Below are 26,036 nucleotides of genomic sequence, written 5' to 3' on the forward strand. Positions count from 1 at the left end.
TCGGGGCAAAACTTTGCTGTTCCACTTCTCTCTCTGGTTTATTTCTTTTTTTAGAATTTCCTCTTCTGGCCATCATTCATGTCACAGCACATGATCAATCAGCTGTCAAACGTAAAAATGTGCGCCTTCACAACCCCGTCAGAGGCGTGGTTGTAGGGTAACATATTTCAGACTCAAAATCCTTGGAGAGTTCAACAGCCAGTTTCCACTCTTATCTGTGTGACAAGTAGACACTTGACAAGACTGTCAGAAGACCCAAACATCAAGAGTTTCATCATGTTACTGTAAACTTTACATTCTTGTGATCACTTTTGAAATTCTTCTATTACTTTCTCTGCATGTTCTGTACAGATTTATTTATTTGCTTGCGCTGGGCTCCTCCCTTGTCGCTTGGATGTGTGTCAATCTCGTACCTACTTATAATGCAATAGATCAAGCTGTCACAATGGCTTTCACAATTTGCATACTTCTATGAAACTTAAACCAAACAAAAATGTTTTAAGTTAAATGTTTCTTCTGGTTGCTTCACTTTCTTTATACTTCACAAATGTATCAGATAAGTGGCTGCTATTCATTATCTTAAGGGACAAAATGTGTCCAGAAATGAAAAGGTTCAACTGTATGATGCTTTAGTCAACAAACTCACAAAAACACCAAAACAACTGTGTTCCCATGTTTTCCACACAGGACACGTGATCACATGTATGAGATGTTGCAACATGTGAGAACATGGGGAAAATATGTGCCAGTCAAAACACATTCGAATAATGACAGCAGCCGACGCCAACAAAATATTCACACTGTAACTGTAACAAAAAATACATGACATGAAATTTGGATTGGATCTTTTATTTTAGGACTTGTGAGACAATGGATGCATGTTAATGTTACAAAACTGTATCAAGGACAAGAGCATATCTTTTGACACTGGCAAAGCATGACTTGGAAAACCGAATACTATAATACTTGCATAATTTTAGGTTCTAACACCAATCATGTTCTTTGTCAGTATAAGCCATATCTATATGCAGCATAATTTTTGCTAAACAACTATATGTCATACAATGATCTGCACTTTGCAATATTTAGTTGAACATCGTTATCGCTGGCATACTCTTTATTATCTCACTGCACTTGTCCAACAACAATTATCATTATTAGGAAGTGGCTTGATGTTTTGTCAGTGTTTCATAATCAGTGGCGGACATCATGGCGGACTTCTTCCTCATCCTCCATTTCATCTTCTTCATATTCCCCCATTTCGTCTGCGGTGGCATCCTGGTACTGCTGATACTCAGACACCAGGTCATTCATGTTGCTCTCGGCCTCAGTGAACTCCATCTCATCCATTCCCTCTCCAGTGTACCAGTGGAGGAAAGCTTTGCGGCGGAACATGGCAGTGAACTGCTCAGAGATCCTCCTGAACAGCTCTTGGATGGCTGTGCTGTTGCCAATGAAGGTGGCGGACATCTTGAGGCCACGGGGAGGGATGTCGCAAACGGCGGTCTTCACATTGTTGGGAATCCATTCCACAAAGTAGCTGCTGTTCTTGTTCTGCACACTCAACATCTGCTCGTCTACTTCCTTCATCGACATGCGGCCACGGAAGATGGCTGCCACTGTGAGGTAGCGTCCGTGACGGGGGTCACACGCCGCCATCATGTTCTTGGCATCAAACATTTGCTGTGTGAGCTCTGGCACGGAGAGGGCGCGATACTGCTGACTGCCCCTGCTCGTGAGGGGCGCAAAGCCCGGCATGAAGAAATGCAATCGCGGGAAGGGAACCATGTTGACGGCCAGCTTACGAAGGTCAGCGTTGAGTTGACCTGGGAAACGGAGGCAGGTGGTCACCCCGCTCATTGTGGCTGATACCAGGTGGTTGAGGTCTCCGTAGGTTGGTGTGGTCAGCTTCAAAGTGCGGAAACAGATATCGTACAGAGCCTCATTGTCAATGCTGAAGGTCTCGTCTGTATTTTCCACTAGCTGGTGAACAGACAGGGTGGCATTGTAGGGCTCCACCACAGTGTCAGACACTTTCGGGGAAGGCATGACACTGAAGGTGTTCATGATGCGATCGGGGTACTCCTCACGGATCTTGCTGATGAGCAGTGTGCCCATTCCGGAACCTGTGCCTCCACCGAGGGAGTGGGTGAGCTGGAAGCCCTGGAGGCAGTCGCAGTTCTCAGCCTCCTTTCTCACCACATCCAATACAGAGTCCACCAGCTCAGCTCCCTCGGTATAGTGACCCTTGGCCCAGTTATTTCCTGCTCCACTTTGACCTGCATGATGTAATGTTTAAAGATAAATCATGTTGAACAAATCATGGTTTGATTATTGATACAGGTTTTTAATTTGTAGCCAAAATATCAATCAATTGCTATGAAATCCATGGTCCACAGAGGATCGACCCTATTGACTTTGCTGATAAAGTAACTTTTCATCTGGCCCTACAATGAGGTTTATATTGTTGGTATTAGTGACATGTCTTGACAAGTATTGGATGGATATGCCATAAAATTTGTTTCAGATATTCCTAATTCTGAGTAAATCCTTTGTTGATTGATGTTTCCTCTCGCACATCCATTAGGTTTATGGTTTTGGGTGAATAGTCTCCTCACCTATTGACTGGGTTGCAGTGGGGCTTGGTGAGCCTCCCTCAAGATGTATTGAAGTAACTGTGGTGATCCTCTGATTTCCTCTTGTACCATCAGTAGCACAAAATTTCCATCTGTATAATACTTTGTTTTATGAATACCTGAAAAACTGACTGACGTAAATTATTTCCATGAGCTTGATATGTACTTTGGGTTTGGTGACAATTAGGACATATTACAATGCTAGCATGCTAAACAAAATAAGCTTAACATCAACATGTGTTAACCATGCTGACATTAGCATGTAGCTCAAAGCACCAGTGTGTCTCAGTATAGTTTCACAGAGCTGCTAGCAGGGCTGTAAATTGTATTCTTGTTAACATGTTTGTACTGCCCTATGACGCATTAGTAAATTATTTCATAACCAGCAAATATGTGTAGCAAGTTGTTTATGCTTGTGTATTTCATGGTACTGAAAATGAATAGTCATCCTGTGATGCAATTTGTTTGGCCCCTATAGCTTCATTTGTTATCAGCACATCTCTAAGCAGATTGTTTTTTTTCCTAAGTCTCCAAAAAGAGCTGTCTCAGTCTGACACAGCTGCTCACGGGTAATATATCACACTACTGGCACATCACCAAGACACAGAAGCTTTGTGCTCGGAACATACAGTACTTTGCAGTCCTCTCCGGTGAAGCGGAGCACAGCTTGACAGGATGTGGCAGCAGTTGCTGACATGCACATACATGTCAGCACATATGTGCAGTTGGTTCAGGATGAGCGGTGGCATTCTGATTTATTATCCACTCACCAAAGACAAAGTTGTCCGGCCTGAACAGTTGTCCAAATGGGCCGGAGCGAACTGAATCCATGGTTCCTGGTTCCAGGTCCACCAGGATGGCACGGGGGACATATTTGCTGCCTTTGGAAAGGAAGTGAGGGAGGGATAGGGAGAAGTAATTGATGGAAGGGTGGAGTAAGATATCGACAGGCTCACTGTCCATAATGTAAGAACATTTGTAATGAACCGTGACAAAAAAAAAATCCCTTTATTTCAAAAGATCCTCTACAATAGGTGCACCTTAAAGAACCTTAAAGAATATAATTGCAGCAGCACGTTTGCTCATGTGATATTTTATGTAAACAGACTTTTGTTTAACAAACACTAGCCTGCCCATCAAGATGGGTATCTACAGACAGACATCTTTTTTATTTTTTGCACTTTACTTTGGTCCATCTTCTCTGTCTGTGACCCTTCTTGCAAGCAAGCTACTGCAGCATGCTGCACTGCTTATTCTAGACCAGTGAGGCTTTCAAAGTGCTGAGCTCTGCATAGTCCAGTCAAACAAAGATGCAATCTTCCCCTACCCCTGCCTCATTTTTCTTTTCACTTTCACTGCTTAAGTTGTAAGGTTGCTTTCCTCTGTCAAAATCGGCCTAGAATTTAATTAGTCAGATATTCAATCCGCATGCAATAGTGACACAAGGTGACACTGATGCCAGCATGCAACACTGAAACTAGGATCAATAAAATGGCTGCTGCCTGGAAATGGAGATGGGGGTAGACAACTGTGGTGAATATGCAATGTTGCCCTATGGGGACCTTTTATTTAGCCAAAGTGGATGAGTGCTGAGTTTGATCTCAATCCTGCATTGACTGAGACGGTGACTATCTTGTGCCTTTTTGAAAGCATCAGTCCAAATGATGAAGCACAAAAGCTATGCTTTATGATTACTGCACCTTCATGGTGCTGTTTGTCTGTTTAATTTACGCTGGATGTTGGCAACAACATAGGATACATTTGGAATGACCTTCAGCATGCCACACCAATAAAAGCAGATACTCAGATGACACCACGGCACAGCTCGGGGTCAGCCATACAGAGACTGCAGTTACCTGTACTCCCTATAGAGAGGGGCAGAGAAGGAGGGGGGGTTAGAGGAGGGGAGGGGTGAGACAGAGAGCGATATTTTAACAGGTTCAATGTCCTATTTCTTTTCCATGCACTCATGGTGGGACCTACTTTTCCCTGTTGCTAAATCAGTGACACAAGCACACTGTGGCATTGAAATTAGGTCTGTGTAGCATAAGGCCATGCAAGAATGATGAGCAATGGAAACATGTTGTGGTTAAGTATTCATGCAAACATTTGATTTACTGAAAACTTGATTTGCTGATTTATTTTTACCTGATGCCTCATTGTAGTAGACATTGATCCTCTCCAGCTGCAGGTCACTGTCACCTTGGTAACTACCGGTGGGATCGATTCCATGCTCGTCACTTATCACCTCCCAGAACTAATACAGGACAAAAATATTCTCATGAGCTTCAATTGATGAAGAGATTTTGCAAAAAGAGAAGAAAAAAAAAACGTGGCGTGAAAATGAATTTAAAGTGCGTCAGTCCTTGTTTTGGTTTTTGCGCATCTGCTTGGTGGCAAATGACACGCAGCAGTGGGGGGCACATCCCTGCAGCCACTGCCTCCGACCGAAGCCCAGCCTGGACTGAACCGCACCCTGCACGTATATAAACTGTTAATAATTTCTATTAAACTTAGTAAAAGAGATTTGTCTTCCTTTTTATCCAAGAGGCACCAAACTAACTGTTTAAATGACCTGACTTACTACATTATTTTAAATAATCCCTGGAAAAATAACGTGGCGTTCTGCGTTTAAATTACAACTACTTGGTTAAATTTTACCTTTTTAAAATAAATGACTATATATATATATATATATATATATATATATATACCTTCGCCCCAATCTGATTTCCACATTGTCCAGCCTGGAGGTGAACGATTTCCCTCATGGTGCGCTGCGGATGCGGGCAGAGAGGGTCCTTTGTTGACTTGAACGGTGTCCACTCTTTAGTCTCTTGTCGCTGTGTTTCTCAAAATCAGCACTTGCCTCATTTCCAGGGTGAGCGTTGAGCCGGCGAGATAGATAAACGCGTTGCTGGTCAGATGACGTTACATACAGCGTAGCATCCCAATATCCCCGTCAGCCAATAGGAGCGCCCCAGTTTGATGCAGTGGCTCATGCCGCATCATCCCCCTGACACCACCCTGCCCCATGCAGGGAAACCGTTGTCTGCCTTTTTTTCACTGGTTTGAGATTTTTATTTTAAGTCCAGGCAAATGTTCTCCCTGCCAGGATGAGTCAACATTTATCAGTGCAATACTGCAGACTGCAGATAGGCTACATGTCCTGATTCAATCATGCGATGTCTGTGATAGTCAGGAGCAATGTTTAGCTACCTGCACAAAAGAGTCGGTTGTTTCAAAACACTACAAAAATATTATTTGGAATTTTGACATGTTTTTAACCTCGCCATGAATGTTTTAATGCAGATGCTGCAATGAGTTCCGGAAATGACACCATCTGGGACGGAGTGATTCAAGGGAAGGCCTTAAAAATGAGGTGAGTCCCCCACATGTACACGTTGCCCAACTAGTTTCACTGAATCTTAAACACTACAGTGTTTCTTTGCTGGAATATGGCCATGCCTCACGGTTTGCCCTATCTCTTTTAGTGTGTGATGATTTGATTAAACATACTTTGAATAGAGGATATGCATCACTGTATGAGAGACCCTTAACCATGGGTAAAATATAGGAGTCACTTTGGGCAGGGCCCTAGGGACAGCAAATTAGGTCTGACAGTTTGATCCAGACTCAAATATCGCAACAATCGGGGTACTGGATGGATTACGTGAACGTTCCTTGTTCTCCAAGGATAAATCCAAATAACTGACATTTTCTCTGGCAACACAATGACGTTTACAGATTTTAAGTACAAAGGGAAACTTCTTAAACATGTCTTTGTGTAGGTATGTGACCAATGGGCACAACAGCATTAATCACTCCACTATTGAATGATAATGCTTTAGCCAGTAGCAGTGAAATGGGCTGCAACATAATGCTTTTTTTTTTTCGGGTGGCAAATTATACTTTCCATAATATTGTCAGAAAATTATATTTAGAATCTGAGCCTGTCAGTAGCAAAAATAGGTTCCTTGAGAGGACGTACATTGACACGGTGCGATTGCCCCAAGCCTGTTTTGTGGCTCTGAACTGGAGCCATCTCGTTAATATTGGAACAATTTCAATTTTATTTTATTTAGGCCCAAAATTATGAAAAATACGGTCCATCCATTCCTTTTCTTCTGCATATTTGGCGTCGGGTTGTCGAACAAATTAGCCCAGACTTCCCTCTCACCAGCAACGTTTTCCAGCTCCTCGTGGGGGATTACAAGGCGTTCTAAAGCCAGATGAGACGAATAATCCCTCCATCGTGTCTCCCACCAGTTGCATGTACCTCGAAAATCCCCAGATTCGCAAACCACTTCAACTGGCTTCTTTTGATGAAGGAGCAGTAGTGCCACTCCCAGCTCCGTCTGTATGTCAGAGCTCTTTACCCTATCTTTACCCTCCCCCCTTTCACTGGAAACGCATTGGACTTTGTAGCAAGAATACGGACACGAGTCTTACTTCAGTTGAACCAAGACGGAATGGCATGTATAAACGACCCTCGAGCGCATATTCCTGCACGGTTGTAGTTCTTCTCCAAGGTTGAAAAATATCCATGATTCCCTTACACTATATCTATAGCATGGCTGAGGGATTTCGGCAGGTCTGGCAATCCATTGTTGGCTTATCTGGATGCTTTTGAAGAAGTTGCAAGAGTTTTGTTGTGTTTTTTTTTTTAGCTTGGGATCAATTTTCAATACGACCCATGAATAGTTGCTACAAAATTAACAACTCACTGATAGCCATATTTGATCAATAAATAGTGGTTTATTTTAACAACAGGTATGGCTTATATACAAGTGCATTATGTCTGTTAAAACAAAAAACAAAATGACCAAACAATTTAAACTTATAAATGGTACAATCCATGGTTTTTACATTCATTCAAATCTCCCCTTAAAGAGATTTTGAGTCGCACGGCTGAGAGAAGCAAAACCTGAAATGTGTACACTGGGGACTTCATGTCTCTGAGATTTTTATTTGCCAAATTCAAAACAATTCTCACCAGTTCATATGATCCATGATCCTTCATCTAATTGAAACTGGACGCTTCCACACATCTACTATATACAAAGGCATCACCTATTCTGTTTTAGTTATAGTTATAGTTTTTTTTTGTTTTGTTTTTTGCTTTTCCAACATGTCTTTCAGTCTACCCTAATGCTGGTGCTAACATTGCTTTGGATTGCTTTCACTGAACTTGCCTCACTAGCTGCATGGGAAAAAGTGTAAGCAACAGATCTCAGGAAAAACAATTGTATTGTGCCGTGTCGTCAACTTTATAATGGGGTTTTGGCGACACACAATTCAATTTCTGCAATATACGCACACTGAGATAGAGAAGCCAACATTCACAGACAACAGGGACTTGGAGTAATGTGAAGCTACTGACCACTGCAGTCAACCCACTCTCTGCTACAGATGCCAAGAATTCCTTATTCCAAATCCAGCGTTAACACCCTTTTCCACAAAGTAGATTACATGTGGAGTTGATGTGTAACTAGTCATTTCTGTATTGTTTTTAAAACCCCACTTCAGTTTCCCTTATTTTTTTTAATACATTTTTTTGACTGTCAAGGTGACAAGCTCCTCCACCAAAACTGACATCGTATGATTGCAGGTCATTGTGCTTTGAGGCGTAGCAGCACGGCATATATATGTTTGACATTAAATGATCACCTGAATATTTCAATAATAATAATAATAATAATGACATGATGATCTATTAAAAGACCACCCTGAATTGATGGAAAATAGAGCTTTCATAATTTAATTCAAGCTGCATTTGAGAAAAAACAACCACAGGTATGTCTGCTCAACCATTTAAATACCACACGATATATAGCCTTTTATCAGTGCACAGTTCACTTTGATAAAAGTAAAACTGAATTTTGGTACCTGTAAGGTTCTCCATAAGTGTATCACAAGATGGTAATAGAGAATCTTCCGTCAAGTGTTGCATTTGACTCCTGAATGACACCTTAATAGACCACCAATACTCCCTGGATATAGGTGATATGATATACTGTGATAGTTTTATCATATTTGAAATGAGAAGACATCATTCAGTTGGCTCTAAAGTTGTACAGTACCGTGTAATTATTATTTATCATCATTATTATGAGGATTGTTGTAAACAGTGGTATATCCATAATCACACATCCTTCTTTTGACAAATATTACAACCAACAGCTGTCAAGTTACACAAATATTTAAGTCAAGTATAATGCTGTCTACAGATGGACATGGACTTTGAAAGAATAAGTGTTTTCTTAAGCAATAGTCTGTCAATTAAAAAATATCAATGATGTGACCTGTATTTTTATAATGTCATTTTGACAAATGTGTGTAGTTGCATTTTTTTTGTTTGTTTTGTTTTTAAAGGTAAACCAAGCTATGCGTGTGAAGGTATTGAATACACTGATATACATTAACGATGTTAATGCCAGAACATGATTTGGAAAACACACTGAAGGTTAGTGATGCTGCAACAGTTGGTAATCACATCAAACATTTTGTCATCCATGGGTTTCATTTCAAAAAATAGCTTTTGCCTTTTTTTTTTTTTTTAAGATTTGATAGGTTATGTTTTGTTGACAAGTTCACAATAATTTTCATGCTTTGTCCCCACTGCAAAGAAAACAAAATAAAGTGCCACCACACTGAGGTGTTACAAATACTGAAAGAATGAAGTATAGCTTTGTACAATGAGGGCACGCCATGGGAGAGTATTCAAAATAATACTTCGAATTAAAAAACAAAACAGAATCAAGCTCAACAACTAATTATCCATTTACTTACATTGTCACATTTACAAAAAAAAGCATTTGCATACAATACGTTTCATTGGCTGAAAGAATTGGAAAAATAAAAGTTTCTTCAGACCGACAAAATATGGGTCATTCTTTTCACAAAGAGCACTGCTCATACAATGAACTACGTGTTGACAAAAGCAGTTGCGCTCAAACTCATTTCCTAATTCTAATTTATCAATTCGTGATACTGCTTTCAGTCTGTGTTTCACAATTTTTAAAAAGGGGTTTATCTGATTCACTTCACTCCAAATACAGTATGTGGCAGGGGGCAGCACTAGACAGGATTTCCCCAGACAGGCAAATTCTGTATCACTAATGTTTTGGCACTATGTCTGCATTTAATTTTGGTCAGGGTAGTTTTTGGCATTGTATTTTTGAAGAATCACTCCAATTTGGATTGTTTACCTCTATAGTGGCAAAAAGTACTTTGTAACATTCAGACTTTCTTGTCCATACAGGTAAGGCGACACTTTTTAATACAAATATGTTTGACTTACATTTCATTTCAGCAAAAGTACTCGTGATTTCTTTTTTTTTTTTCCTTTTTAGCATCATTGCATTTCTTCACCGGTGCAGATGACACGTCTCGGTGATTGTGGGTATTGTCTCTTAAAAATTACATTGATTTCCCATTCATTTACATCAGAGTAGTTTATACGCTGGTGAATTCCAGTGACATTTATGAACACATTGTCACATACCAGCCTGTGGCTCTCTCTCACTTGCGTGGTCTCCTTTGTTGGTGAAACGCATGAAGGAAGGGGGGGCACGGAGAAATGTACAGTCACTCTGTGAGACATGTCTCCTCAGGTTTAGGTGGGAACAGTCTTCATTAAGTGCCTGAAGCCTGAGATGGACAGTTCTTGCCCCTCCCTCCCCTGCACTGTATTCATGTAGGTGGCTGCCTCCTGGTGCAACACTTAAAGCTTCATTTCCCTCCCGCAGCACTGGATCACGACAATGCCATGACATTGACAGTGTTGTTTTCTGTGCTGGCACTGTCTCTGATAGAAAGGACACCAGAGTCTATGGGGGAGGACACGGTACAGTCCATTAGAGAGGAGGGAGTTGGTTCTGTAGAGGCTGAATCCGCGAGGGAAGTAGGTGCTGAATCTAAGACGAGGAAAGCAGCTGAATCTGGTGCAATGTCTGTGTGAGTGGTTGTCTCTGGAGTGGAGGTCTGCACAATGTCTGTAACGGGGAGAATGGTAGGAGGCGGTGCAGTGGTGTTGACATTAAGTGTGACAGGGGGAGTGGAAGTGTCCACTGGGGGCACATCGCCTGAGTCAATGGGTGGAGGAGGTGTGGGTGAAGGTGAAACAGAAACCGGGCTCGGGGGAGTAGAGGAATGAGGAGTTATATCTTTAACATAGGGAGAGGTAGAATCTAACTGAGGCGGTTGGGAGTCTATGACAGCGGGTATGGGGGAGTCTCTAATAGAAGGAGTACATGTAGGTTCATCTACTATTTCTAACTGGATGGGAATATCAGAGTGTGGGCTAATGGAGGGAGGAGGGTGAGTGGAAATGTCACAGTCTGTCACAGGAACAGGAGAGGGAGCGGGGGATGGAGGGAGGCTTTCATGCATAGATGGAGTAGGGGAGTCTGCTAAGGTAACATGAGGATCCTCTAGCAAAGGCGGGTCAGATTCAGTGACGATTGTGTCGATGTCATTACCCGGCGGGTTTGGAGATTCTAATGTGGTGCTAGGTGGGGGCTCGATGATGGGTGTGGTGCAAATCAATAAAGACGCGGGCATAGTTTGAGGGATGGGGGGAGTGAGAGAGTCCAATGAAGCGGCAGGGGTAGCGCCTGCCTCTCTTTTAGGGGATGGACCAATGTCATTCAATTCAGGACGGGTAGAACTGGTCAGTGGCTCAACAGAATCCAGGACTATCGCTGGAGGTTCTTCTGCATCAGCTAAGAGTGGATCTGTGATGCATGGGGCTTTGTGTAAAGGAGTGGAGGACAGCCGGTGCTGTTTACTGGCATGTGTGATGCCGTCTTTACCCAGTGTGTTGATGGGGGTCTTGGATGAAGATGAAACTGAGTGACCATTGGGGTCTTTAGGTTCAGGCTTGCTAGTCTGCATCTCCATGAACATGGGGACAGATATATCTCCGACCGACGCGGCGGTCAAATCGACAGCGGAGGAGGCGGTGGAGTCCATGGTGGACACTGCAGTGGCGGCTGCCTCATGGAGTGGCGTGTCATGCACTCTGGTGTAGTCCCTGCTGCTCTCAGACTGGGCCAGCAGGAGGCGCTGTTCTCCAGGTTTCCTCGGGGGAAGTAAAGGCTGACGAGTGTAGCTCTCGCCATCAGCCAGGGTCTCAGGGAGTGGCTGGTAGCGTGTCTCAGGCAGCAGGAGAATGCAGATTATGCAGATGAGAGTGCAGCAGGCAAAAATAATGTGGTGAAGGAAGTAGCCCTTCTGATTGTGGAGTTCCATGATGGGTGCAGTCAACATGCCAAAGCCTGCACTGGCCAGCACCAGGCCCAGACCGCCACCCCTGTAGGAAAAGAGAAAATTATTGAAACTGGTAGAGACACTAATCCATTAATCTTGACCTATATGTTGTATTGAAGAATCATCACCTAAATCCTTTAATATAAAGGGTAGCTCTTTTTTTCCCCATGTACTTTTCAGTTGTGTTCTGCCATTTTATCAAACAGCAGCAGAGAGTGCTGCAGTACCACCAAACGCCCTCCTCCACATGCAGTCCATTCCCTTCCTGTCATTGCCTGAGTTTGCCACCAGATGGTGACCTTCAAGCACTGTCAGCAGAATAATACCACTTAAATAACCCCACATAATGAACATCAAGTGCTGTGGCATTTATTCTCTGAGGGGATAACTAATTTGCACAAGATGTGGATTACATTTGACACTGAACTGAGAGTCTGTTGTTTCCAGCAGCTCAGTAGATCCATACCAACATTAAACAGGAGGTGGAGCAGCTAATCCATCTGCAGGATTGTCATTATGAACAACCACTGTAACAACTGACTTAAAATTTTCCACATTTCCCATCCCCCCCTCCTGTGATGGTACGGTCCAGCTCTTTCAGTGGGCTTACCTGATCACAGTGGGTGTGATCTCAGCGCAGAAAAAGATGCTCAGGTTGCTGACTGCGTGGGAGGAGAACATGCCGATGATGGAGAAGGCGACGGAGAAGTTCTTATTCAGCGTACCTGAGCTATCTGCAGACAAAGCAGGAGACACACACATGAAGCAGTTTTTACTCAGTGCCCAGTATAATCAGTGAAGGGACAACACTGCTGTGAGTGTTAAAGGACAAGCACAGCATCATTTATTGTGAAATTTTTTATTTTTTTTATTTTTTTTTACATAATACTGCAGCAATTCAGCTATAAAAGACAATAATAGAATACTGACAATACAAAGCGTAAACATTCAGGATATATGGAAGCAAAGTAAGGCTATAATTGTGAAATTTAACCATTACGATACTTCATATTTTAAATTAAAATATCAGTGAATTTACAGAATTTAAATGCATGTAATATTTTTTCCTAGATGGTTTCAGTTTTTTGATCCTAAATTTGAATGCCTGAATGTAATCGATCTAATTTGGGGAACTTAAGTTACTGAGTTTGAGCACCATTCAAAAATCTTTTTGAAAAAGTTCAACTTATCTTCTGGAAATAAGCAATCAAATCATATAAAATCCGACAAAAGGATTTCAAATTGAAATCACCTCCAATGAATGTAGTCTAGGCTACCGTATATTAAACGTGTCTATAATTCTCTAGGTACAAGAGAATGTGCAGTTTTAGAAAATGGATCATATGGCGGCATTTTAGAGCCTATAAACACATACTTTCTAACTGAATCAAGGAAAATCTTGTGGTAAAGTGCCAAGAAACTTGGTCAACCAAAATGTTTTTGTTTCTCAGAACAAATTTAAATTTTTGATGAGATACTAAGAGCAAATTTAGCCCACAGATGGTTTGAATACAGTGTTTTATGATCAAGACATGTTGAAGATGGCATAGAGAGGATCAGACGAGACTGCTCTGTGATCAGCTCTCGCTTCCCACAGGGGGATTAGTGTGGAGAGAACAAAGAGATTGATAAACAGGGGAGAACAGTGAAGGAAGGCTGGTGGTGAGTTCACAGCTCTGGAACTCACCAGGAAGCTCACCATTCTTTAACACAAAGGGGATGAATAAGGGAAAAGCCAGCCATAATTACATCTAGGACTTCATTATGGGTCTCTGCCGGGCTTGTATACACATAATGAAATACTGCACGCAGCATAGTTTCTAAAACCTCATCAAGATAATGCAGCAACCTACTGTAAGTGATGAGTCATGATTTGAGACAATTCAATTTTGACATTGAAAGAATGTAAAGTTGATATACATGATAGTTGAAATACAAATAATCAAGATTGCTCAATTACTGATGAGTTTATCTTTCTTACTCAAACAGTATCAGCAAACACAAGACTTACAAAGAATGCAAATAAATAGATGAACTCACCTATATTCAGATGGTTACTGTACTTCCCCAGCACTAGAGAATTAAAGAGATACAAAGCAGTCAGGATCACAAACATTAAAATCGTCCCAAGCTGTCAGACAACAGGTAAATTAAATTCAGGGTCAAACATTCAAAACAAAAATATGCAAATATAGCAACAGCTCCAAAAGGAACATGAAACATGGACATAACCTTGATGTGTTGACTCAGGTTAAACATTAAGTCTAGCTTATTTGTAACTAAATAAACTAGTGTGTTCTGTTTTGATCGACTGAAGGGCTTTTTGGTACACATTGACTAAAACAGTGTAATCACGTTTGGTGTCACTGATGACATTACAAATGGCTCTGTTCTATTCAAGTGTCCGAGTTTGTAATTGAAGGGTGAGACAGAGGAAGCCTGCACCATACCAGGACCATTAAACTCAAGCAGCTAAATGGATTTCAGTCAATAATGATTTAATTATTTACACCTTTGCTTTTTCTACTGTCAAAATGGCCTATCGAATACCGGCCGAAACAAAACTACATGACTGGCCAAAAGTTTTGAGAATGACACAAATATTAATTTTCACAAAGTCTGCTGCCTCAGTTTTTATGATGGCAATTTGCAAATACTCCAGAATGTTATGAAGAGTGATCAGATGAATTGCAATTAATTGCAAAGTCCCTCTTTGCCATGAAAATTAACTTGATCCCCCAAAAAAATATTTCCACTGCATTTCAGCCCTGCCACAAAAGGACCATCTGACATCATGTCAGTGATTCTCTCGGTGAGAGTGTTGACGAGGACGAGGCTGGAGAATACTCTGTCATGCTGATTGAGTTACAATAACAGACTGGAAGCTTTAAAAGGAGGGTGAATAAAGAACAAAACATCCTCCGAGAGCAACTTCTCTCAACCATCCAAGAACAGTTTGGTGATGAATAATGCCTTTTCCAGCATGATGGAGTATCTTGCCAAGGCAAAAGTGATAACTAAGTGGCTTGGGGAACAAAACATCAAAATGTTGGGTCCATGGCCAGGAAACTCCCCAGACCTTAATCCCATTGAGAACTTGTGGTCAATCCTCAAGAGGTGGGTGGACAAACAAAAACCCACAAATTCTGACAAACTCCAAGCATTGATTATGCAATAATGGGCTGCCATCAGTCAGGATGTGGCCCAGAAGTTAATTGACAGCAGGCTAGGGCAAATTGCAGAGGTCTTGAAAAAGAAGGGTCAACACTGCAAATATTGACTCTTTGCATAAACTTAATGTAAATGTCAATAAAAGCCTTTGACACTTATGAAATGCTTGTAATTATACTTCAGTATACCATAGTAACATAGGACAAAAAAAATAATCTAAGAAACACTGAAGCAGCAAACTTTGTGAAAACCAATACTTATGTCATTCTCAAAACTTTTGGCCGAGGCTTTTGGCAAAGACAGTTTTGATACTAGTACTAGTATCAAAACTGTCTGAAAAAACCTCCAACAAAACATACATTTCCATGAATTTTGTATTCTTTAAATTGCCTAATGAAGTTGTATATTAATGAATAAAGATGGAAGCATTCTATATTATCTCACTGTTACCAAATCCCATCAGAATGGATTTACCCACGTTGAAAACAAATGATCGTATCTACTTCTGCATTAATGGAGCAAAAGTTGTGAATGCAGCCCAGGTATCAAAATTTGGTACTAAATCCAGTTTGGTACCCAGCCCAACCCATATTTAAACCCAATAAACTACATCACAGTGGTACGATTCCTCAAGAGTGAGATGAATTTCATATGTCAGAGGAATTGTGGTTTTCGAAAAGCACTCACAGTTGAGCAGACCCAGCTGCAGCAGCGATGCCAGGGCAGTGATGATCATAAACATAAGAAGGCCACCACGCCGGCCCATCAGGCCTACGGCTGGGCACAGCGCAATGCACGACGCCACTGCAATGCCCGCCATTGTGTAATAGTCTGCATAGAAGTTATGGAACATGGTGGTTTCTTGGGCTTCGTGATCCATCATGCTGCGGGCAAAACAGTGGTGGATCCCATAACCCGTTAGCCTGGGTGAAGAGCGTGAAGAGGGGAAAATAGGTGAGGTAAAAACATTAGGAAATATCAACAGTATTAATACAGTGGCTATGTTAGAGCATACTAGACTTAAGATGTTGGAGAAAGGCAGAGTGTAAAGCAGTGAAGGGTGAACAGAAATAAAACAAAGGAATGCAATGGTATACACAAACAACAGAGAAAAATAGATCTAGATCCAAACAAATCTAACAGATTAAGAGGTTAGCTGCAGAGGGAAGAAAAAAAGGAACAATTCAATTTCATTTTGTTTGCTTTCATCTCAACGCATCTCGAAAAACTGCACATATGTAAACATTGCCTTATTGACACACAGCAACACACCCCACAAGCACACAAAAAAGACAAGCAAACACTCACACCCTCCCCACTGGTTGTCTAATGTTTCATAAGGACAACGCTCATGTAAAATTTATGCTGACTTAGGGAGTCAGGGACACCGTGCACTGAAGCAGAGGTAAAAGCTGGTTCTGCGTAGCTAGAGATGAAGTCTCAGATGCAGAGGAGAGATCCCATTACACATGAAAAGAAAGGGCAGCACGAATATAGAAGGACAAAAGTAGTGAGGGTGCAAGATCAATGCTGTATCGAGCATCCAGGTTAACAGTGGCATCTTGACTGCACAAAATGCACCTGCATTCCCTTATTTCTCTGTCTGTTTTCAGATACACACACACACACACACACACACACACACACACACACACACACACACACACACACACACACACACACACACACACACACACACACACACACACACACACCTTGACAAAGAAATGGCCAAACAGGTTTCTAAAACACAAGACCAACACTTACGAGTTGACACAGAGCACAACGATATTCTTCCACAGGTTTCTCGTCCCAACCATTTTCACAATACACGTCTTTTTGGGTTTCTTTTGAAGAGCTCTTTGTAGTTCTGGAAACAAGCAAAACATGTTTTGTTTTTTTTACAGAATTAACAATACACTGCTGTTTGTTTTTTTTGTTTTTTTTGTTTGTTTTTTTAACATCAGAAAGAAAAACATCCTTTTAATCTGTTTTTTATTATACTATTATATATATATATTTTGTTATTCTTTATTTTGTCTGTAAAAATAGAGTTATTACCATCAGTGGTAGCAGTAGAAGTCAGAGTTGCCTTTAACCTCAAAAGAATTGTAGCTATCTCTTGAATTTGGTCACATTTATCGTAATTTACAGTAACAGTAAACATTAATAATGAACAATAACCTGGAAATAAGCTTGATAAATATGAAACAAAAAAATATTTTATTCTTAAAATGGGTCAAATTAAAGTAAAAAACACCTCAAATGCAGTCTTTAAATTATGTGCATAGTCCCATTTGTTTATGTTAACATCCCAACAAAAGCATTTCATCAATAATTCAGCATGAAACCAATATTATCTGCCTGCTTATGCACTCACTGACCACTTTATTAGGTACTCCTGTACAATCCAATACAATGAATTGTACTTTTAAAAAAGCTCATACATTTTCAGTTTAATTTTTTTTATAATTGAGGTTTACTGTCTTGAAAGGTGTTTCTAATATTTTGTTCACCCGATTCACATACCTCTCCATTAAGGGGCAGATTATTATAAACTCATATCACTGTTATGCACTGCATTACAAGAACACTACAACCTCAATGATAATCATAAAGGAGAAATTGTATCTTTCTCAGTGTTAACAAAAATGGAAAATATAAACTTTATAAAATAATTCATGGCAAAACTCTTGTACTGGATTCTGCTACATTGTATGAGTGTACCTAAATGTACATCCATCAGGCTCTAGTTAATAATATCATGTGAATTTTGGTTTTCACATCAAAGGAAAGTTTGACAGCAGTATGGCTGCTCTGAAGAGTCAAACAAAGACAACCCTGATTTATTTCAACCACAGAAAATTCCAAATGTATTTTTAATGAGCATGTGTCATCCCACACAGCCAGTCTCCTGCTGCTCTGTGAGACAGGTATGACACCACTCACAGAAAGAACAGTTCCTGAGAGGGCAACACCCCCGAGCCATCGGTGATATGTGACATGGAGCGCGGTGGATGTTTTGGTATCATAGTGCAGATTGCCACAGAAACACACCTCTGCTTTGTGGTACTGTATGTTCACGTTAACCCAGGCATGTGACAGCATTCCAACACCACCCCTTCAAGGTTATTGCTGGCAGAACCACTCAGGCTTCCCAGTGATCCCCCAGCCAAGCTACAAACCTCTGAGTGAGATTATTCCTTCTCAGATCTATGCTAATCATTCCGCTCACTTCCAATGATGTGCCTAATCGGTAGTTACACATGCATCAATCATGCCTCAGTGCTTGAAAAGGTTTCTCAACTCCTCTTCTATAACAGCGATAAGTGGCAAACACTATTTAGTGTTGACTGCTGGAAAGTAGGAAACAGTACAGTAAAGTTTGAGGACAGCCTCTTACTACAAAAACCAAGAGAGGATAAATTAACATATATGGCAATGTACTTTTTTTTTTTTTTTTTCTAAATACTGCATCAGCACACAGTTTCTGAGTTAAAAAAAAAAAAAAAAAAAAGTGAGTCAATTGCACACCAAGTGGTTCCTTTCGGAACCTTTTCCAGCAGTGCCGCATGTTCTTTTTTTTTTTTCTAACTATACTAATAACTACAGTAAGCAACGGCTGAACAACACCAGAAAAAGTAAAACATGTATACAGCATACATGGTGCTGGTGAAACTTAATACAAATGCAATATGCTGTGATTTTTGACAACAACGGAGTTTACTCTGCCTGTGCCTCTGGTTGGTGTTATGCGTGCAGACAGTTACCCGGGGGTCAAAGTGCCTGACCTGCGTCCATCTGCCATCTGTACACTATTGTATAAGGTCCACTCATCCAGGCTATAATGAAATTAATGAATGTTGGAGAGTGTCATAATGTAATGTTCACCACCCACTGCTACCTCTGTGGTGGCATGTTACTATGGTAACAAGGCAGGAAATGTGTATAACCTTGTCAGTCTGTCTTATTTAGGAGAAGCCCAGCTGGAAATACTAATGCACACCCTGCCTTTTAAAATGAGGGAACAGCTTGGCAGATGACACTGCAGCAAAACTATAATGACAAACATGTATTTTAACAAAAAATATCAATACTACAAGTACTAATCAAGGTAATACATCAAAATATAAAGTCCAATTTCTTTAAAGAAGCTTTGATGCCTCACCTGTGAGGATGTTATCTATGTCAAGCTCCATGTTCACTCGATTTTTCTTTGCTATGTGTCCCATGATCCACTTTGAGCGGCAGTACTGCTGAGTGGCCAGCAGCCAACGCAGTGACTCAGGGAAGATCCTGTAAAAAAGACAGTAGATATTCATGTTAACATGACATGAAAAACATGTCAGAACAACAAGAGTTCTCTTTTTAAAAGGCTAAATGAAATCTCAATTAGTTAGCTGCAATACTGCCTCTTGTTTTTTATTAGCCAGTGTGCTTGTTCAACACATTTTGAATATAGTGCAGAGAATAAAACTGCAATGGCAAACCAAGATTATAAATTGTATGCAGAAGGAGAAATCAGTCCAATTCACTTTCAATTAATTTATCTATATAGCGCAAAATCCCAATTTTAGTCATGTCCGGGCACTAAACATAGTAAAGTCCTTACAAAAAAACCTCAAGACATTATAGAGAGGAACCTAAAACAATTAATAATTTAGGAATAAGCAACAGCTGGATGCTAAAAACTCTCTTTTAACAGAAAGAAAACCTCAAATAGTGCCAGGCGCCAAGGTGCGAAACTATCAGTCTCAACGGTTTGGCGTGAGGGGGGAGCAGAGAGAGAAAAGATCAGCATAGAGACAACAGGCAATAAATCTAGGGTAGGTTGATGGGGCCAGTAACCCCAGATCATTAACATGCAGCTGCAGAGCCAGAGATACCTGCAGTTATCAGGGCCCAAATACAGAACCGTGTGGAACTCCAAGACTAAATTTGATTGCATCGAAGAGTCATCGTTGACATGAACAAATTCTAATCGATCTAAAAAATATGATTCAAACCATCCTTTAATCCTAATGACATGTTCCAGTCTCTGTTATAAATCATTGCAGTGTCAGACACCACTGTCTCACAGCCAGTCACCTTTTATCTGGTATTTGTATTACATTATGTTGCACATATTTCTCTTGAGTGGTTTGGTATCTGCTCGCAGAAAGAGTGTGTTGATATGAAAATAGTAAAACAGTGCCACATGTCACAGTTGGTTGAATCTCTATGGAACATGTGTCTAAATGGAAGGGCAGGTTTCATCCATTTGCACTGGTGTGGTTTGTAAATCAACCCTAACCCAATCATCTGTATTTCTGTATTTAAAGAGTCAGCCACTTCGGATGAATTCAACTTTATATAATCAACAGTACAGTAGATCTGAGGACAGGGTAACACAAATTTACATTTTGTCACTCATTCAAACCTACAGGGAACAGTGATTACCCTTATATATGCCAAAGGTGTTGGGAAATCCCCAACAGGTCCTATACTAATGAGGTGAACTATATCATCCATAATGATGTTTGATCAGATTTGTGAGATACCTTTGACTGTTTCTGAATGGAACCCCCCTTTGCTATTCAGGCACACACACCTTTACAAAGCCAAGTTCTTTGTAACTCTGACAAAATCAATATTCTTGGATTTTCTTCTGCTGTCTTTGTACACATCAGCAGTATTGTAGAGCCATGGGCATTACTGTAGATTAAATTAAGGAAAATTAATTAATTTAGTAAAAGAGACCTTAGTTACAGCAAAGGTCACAGTAAACAAAGAGATATTTAATTTAGCTGGGAACTCACTGCTGGAAAATGTCCTTGGTAGTAAGATTTTCTCCAAATCTTTGTTGAAACCACGTAAATCTGCCAAAGCCTTTGTGGCTTAAGAAGGTTTAATTTAGACTATAGAAGCAACAGATGCTTAAAATCGAACGCACAGATTTTGACCGCAGATGGCACCAAATATATCAGAAGTACGAGAGCCTTGTGTAGATTTTAAACACCTTTTAAACAAAAACATAGGACAACTCTCTAACAAAGTGCAGCAGATGCTAAATTATTTTTTCTTACCAAATGTAGGACAGCATAAGCAGCAGGGGACAGATGATGACAGCTTGAAGTACCTGCCAGTCGCGACAGAGGTACGCCACCCCGGGCATCAGCAGCTGACCACCCAAAACTATAAAACTGGCCACCATGGTCATGGAAAATCGCCAATCTGGCAGGCACAGCTCAATCCCTGGCAGAGAGAACAAAGAGGAGAGAAAAATACAGCATGTGTTGTTGTTTTCAGCTCAGGACATGGATACAAAATATTCACAAAAACAGAGCAAAATACCCTTTTAGGATTTCAAACCAGCTTTTTTGTTAGTTCAAACTTGGCATAGCAGATGGAGATTATGCATCACAAAACTAAAATTGCTTGCACCAAATATAATGTCACTTATATAAGTACACAGAAACACAAACATAGAAATAGATTCATTAATAGCTGGTGAAGCCCAATCCAGGAGTTTATTTTAGGTAAATAAAACATAGGTTCAGAACATCGGCTGATCATTCATCAGGGTGACCGAAACAGACCAAATTTGATGAATCAGCTGTAACGTTAACAGAAGACTCAATATGCTATGGACCCGTGTCTAGATTCGTAAGGGAGAGGTTGTAAGGAGATAACAGACACAATGATCAACTGGAGCCGTAGGGTTACGTCCGACTGCAATGTGTAATAAACTTTAACAAACAACAAAAACATTAAACTATTTACACTCACATTTTAGGTTCAACATATGCAATACTTAGTGCATTCAACGTAACAATAACTGCTTAGCAGCTCGAAAACATAACGATGAACTTGTTATCAATATCACAGGTGATGAAAGAAAATTGTCTCTCGAGTGCAAACAGTTTAGACTTCTTTGGATCCAAACGTTTAAGATGATGCCGTGTTGAGGTCGTAACAGTTTTTAGTCAGCTAGATCTAGTCAAGTCAGTTTAGTTCAAAATCGAGGTCTTTGGTTCAACAAAAAAATAGTCTGAGACTACCACACTCGGATGAAGGGATGGAGGAACGGAAGGTCTCTTCCGCGGAACAACAGTTGATCGTGGTCCAACAATCTACAGGATTTTCCAGGTAACTCAGAAAAGGACTCAGATTCCCCATCTGTTGTGTTTTCCACATCCGGTAAGTATGATTCTGTTTCATTTTCAGGTAGAATCAAGGGTTGGCTGGGCCCCTCATTATCAGGCCTCTCAGTAGAAGGGGTTCCAGGTGAGTGTAGAGCTCCAGTAACTGTCTCTGTTATGTCATGTCCAGAAGGCAGGGCTTCCAGTTGTTCCAATGGACCTGAATAAGTCAAGTTCATGCTTGGTTCACTTCCAGGTTTTTTAAGTTCCGCTCTGTGTTTGTCTGGTTTTGGTATTGGTGTATCATAGATTTTGATAATGCGTGTCTCTGTCATCTCGTGATGGTGCAAACTGAAAACAGATTTCATCATCCTCTCCAGCCGAATTGTAACTTTCCGGTTGGACTGCAGTCTGTCTAGTCGTTGGTCTCTGAGGCTTACTGGTACGCTGAGGTTCCTTTTCCTCTACTTGTGATAGGAAGCCAGAAGGGAGCAAGAGGTCTCTATGGAGCGTTCGCAGTGGTCCATCACCTTTCTCTGGTTTCAGAGTATATACAGGCATGTCTCCCCTTTGCTTCGTGACCAGGTATATTGTTGGTTCCCATCGGTCAGCCAGTTTGTGTTTGTTTCTGAGACGGAGATTGCGGAATAAGACCCGATCCCCAACATCCGAACGTGGACTCACAGATAACTTTGTCGAACCTTCTCTTGTTCTTTTCCACCACTTTACTAGCATTCTTGACAGTTACTTGGTAGCTTTCCTCAGGATGGCTTTTCAACCTTTTCACATACTGCGAATGTGAGAGGGGCTGTTTGTTGGTGACAGGTAGTCCAAAGGCTATGTCTATCGGCATAACAACAAACAACAGGCACTTTGCTACAGTGCTGGCCTTTTAATCTCTAGTAGGAATGGCTACAGCGTATTTGGTGAAGTGATCAGTGATTGCTAGTATGTCTTTTGTGTTCTTGCTATCAGGCTCGAGTGAAAGGAAGTCCATGCAGACTAGCTCCATGGGCCTGGATGTCTGCATGTTACAAGTGGAGCTGCCTTATCAGGCGGTACTTTTCTGCGAACACACCTCTCACAAGCTTTCACTTTATCATCAATGTCTGCGGGCATCTTAGGCCAATAGAAGCGAGACCTCACAAGTTCTAGTGTGCTGCTCAATCCCTAGATGGCCCACTGCATCATGAAGGTTCTGAAGCACGATGGGCCTGAGGAGTTCAGGAAGAATTAGCTGCATCAAGGTCTCTGCTCCAGATAGACGCTTTCGGTAGACAAGTTCATCATGAATCTCCAGACACTTCCATTCTTTTAAGACCAAGTGGAGACCGGGGGAATCGGCTTTGAAATTGGCAGGTAAGTTGTTTCCCGCTTCTAACAGGCTAATAACTTTGGCAATCACAGGATCATCTCTCTGCATCTGCATGAGATCATGACGACTGTACTTAGGCATGGTCAGAAGACCAGTGTTTAGGTCTTCTTCCTCGAAAGCAGCAGGGATGGCAGTAGCAGACGTGGCAAGAGATTGTACCAACCCAAAAGAAGGCAAATCACCCTGCATTAAGGCTGTAGGCCTCTGACAGGTTGCAGTGACTGTGTCTGCAAGGAGGAGATGAGGCTCAACATGCTTAACAGACGACAGGAGATGGGATCTGAACTTTTCAATGCGCTGGCAATCCTCTTGGGAAACTATGTTTTCTTCCATCAATCCCTGAGGTCTTCTAGATAAACCATCAGCATCAAGATTCTGTTTGCCAGCTCTGTATTTGATGTTAAAAGTGTACGTAGAAAGCGCTGCAAGCCAGCGGTAACTAGCGGAATCAAGCTTTGCTGTGGTGAGAAGGTAGGTTAAAGGGTTGTTATCTGTGATAACAGTAAAGGTGTTGCGATATAGATAATCCTGTAATTTGTCAGTTATGGCCCATTTAAGGGCCAAAAACTCCAGTTCATGACCTGGGTATCTGGATTCACTACAGGACAAACCTCGGCTTGCATAGGCAATCACACGTGTGTTTCCATCCTGTTCTTGGCACAGGGCAGCTCCCAACCCAGTGGTGCTGGCATTTGTATGAAGGATGTACGGCAATTTTGGGTTAGCGTAGTTGAGCACAGGGGAAGAGGTGAGTTTTTCCAATTATGCCTTCAAAGGCTTGCTGACATGCATCAGTTCAACATTTGCCAAAAGGTTCTTTGGGATTTTGATATTTACATATTTTGATTGGGTTTACCACTCTTTCGCTGAGGTGGAGAGCCAGCAGTGAGGGAGGTAAGTGGCTTGACTATTTTTGAGTAGTCCTTCACAAACCTCCGGTAGTAACCGCTAAATCTCAAGAATGACTGAAGTTCCTTCAAGGTTTGTGGTCTTGGCCAGGTTTTTAATGCTTCGACTTTCTCTGGATCAGTTTTTACTCCCTCTCTGGACACAATCTGTCCTTGATAGCGGACAGAGGTTTGAAAAAACGTACACTTGCCAGGGGAAAGCTTTAGTCCATATGTATATGGTTATATGTTATATCACAACAGGTGATCGTGGTCCAACTCCTCAGGGTTAAAGGTGGCTCGCCATTGCCTTTGTCAAGGAGAATCCAAATCCAAAATCTACAGGGTTTTCCAGGTAACTCAAAAGCCCAGCCAAGACACGGCCAAACGAGGTTAACTGCTGGCACACCGGTGCTTGGACAACTCCCGTCTCTTCACAGAAACTCTCAAAAGGTAGACTTTTTGTTCACAGTTTTTACTATCCTGTGTTTAGCTGAAGAATTTCGCCGTCTCGAGCCTAGCTCGTCTGTTCATGCCGCCTTCACTTCTCTGCGCTCAGACTGCTACCTGGAGGGGTGGGACTTAACCTCCTCCTTGTCTGAACGAAGGTTGACACTGGGTTGAGCAAATAGACAACAACAAAGGAAAGATACTATAACCTGCGCAGTTTTACTACTGGGCTTGACAGCCAAGGAAACAGAACATACCTCTGACTAGGTGAGACAGACAGGCCTGAACAAGACAGAAGTTTAAGTTGTTCTGATGCAACACAGCCTAATTTGCAGAAATTTTGACTAACACTGTAGTTATACTGGGATTTTTAACACAGTAGAGTTTGGTAACTAAACCAGCAATGGAACCACTGCCACCCCAGTGAAAAGAAATATGTCAATTAGTGCTGATATTTTCCCTGTCCAAGTTTCTTAAATGTGAGAATATGTTTTATGCAAGTATAAATTAAGAGTTTTGAATATTTGGTATGCAAATCATTTTTTAGACATTTTATAGACTAGAATATCCACTGATCTTTAAAAAAAATATGTATATATATATATCTATGTGCCCACAATAAATAACTATGTACAGTCGTTCTGGGACTGTAGACAAGACGATGACAGTAGGCTGCTGTGAGAGTGAACTAACTAGAAAGAGCTTCCTTGTGCTCATTTCTCCTCGATCAGAATGGCACTGATTCATTCCCTTAGTCATTAGCATGCACAGCACACTGGCAGCCAGCAAGCACAGACAGTCCAGCCCTTTAGTTACTGTGTGGCACAATAAGTCGTGCACAGCTTATCGAATAAGCAATGTGAGCAAAATACAAGTACAGAAGGAGTGTTATATGTTCCGAAGGTGTTATATGTGTTTTTTAGGAGAAGGGAGAGTTATTTCAGTTTGGAATAATTTAGGGTACAGTGTTATTTATGTATTGCGCTGCAGTGTCAGTAAAACAGCCAGCGGGTGTCAGTGTCATTGTGTGAGCAGCGTATGCGCAGGGAGAGTCCCAGGGAAGACATTGCGTGAGAAAGTCAGATGAGATTCTCCATTAGACATGAGCAGGAAAAAACGCTGC

General features: G+C 41.2%; 2 protein-coding genes across 2 annotated transcripts in view; both read right to left on the reverse strand.

The window, feature by feature from the left end:
* Positions 1-833: 833 nt before the first annotated feature.
* Positions 834-5,551, reverse strand: LOC138617242 (tubulin beta-2A chain). The gene is made up of 4 exons (XM_069692042.1): positions 5,351-5,551; positions 4,785-4,893; positions 3,407-3,517; positions 834-2,279 (listed from the first exon to the last, which is right to left on the reverse strand). The coding sequence occupies exons 1-4, from the start codon at positions 5,405-5,407 to the stop codon at positions 1,195-1,197; spliced, it is 1,362 nt and encodes a 453-aa protein (XP_069548143.1). The 5' UTR covers positions 5,408-5,551; the 3' UTR covers positions 834-1,194.
* Positions 5,552-7,374: 1,823 nt separating this feature from the next.
* The window catches only part of LOC138617243 (solute carrier family 22 member 23-like), a 39,653-nt gene continuing 20,991 nt past the window's right edge, over positions 7,375-26,036 (reverse strand). Inside the window, exons 4-10 of the mRNA XM_069692044.1 lie at positions 21,146-21,314; positions 19,249-19,376; positions 16,848-16,950; positions 15,768-16,003; positions 13,950-13,982; positions 12,520-12,643; positions 7,375-11,952 (exon numbers count right to left, since the gene is read on the reverse strand). Of these exons, the coding sequence (XP_069548145.1) occupies positions 10,395-11,952; positions 12,520-12,643; positions 13,950-13,982; positions 15,768-16,003; positions 16,848-16,950; positions 19,249-19,376; positions 21,146-21,314 (2,351 nt within the window). The 3' untranslated portion in view covers positions 7,375-10,394. The remainder of the gene's footprint in view (positions 11,953-12,519; positions 12,644-13,949; positions 13,983-15,767; positions 16,004-16,847; positions 16,951-19,248; positions 19,377-21,145; positions 21,315-26,036) is intronic.

This window comes from Brachyistius frenatus, unplaced genomic scaffold, assembly GCF_029030835.1.
Source record: "Brachyistius frenatus isolate BFR_SWC_R1_liver_20210118 unplaced genomic scaffold, ASM2903083v1 Contig_12, whole genome shotgun sequence".
NCBI lineage: Eukaryota > Metazoa > Chordata > Actinopteri > Embiotocidae > Brachyistius > Brachyistius frenatus.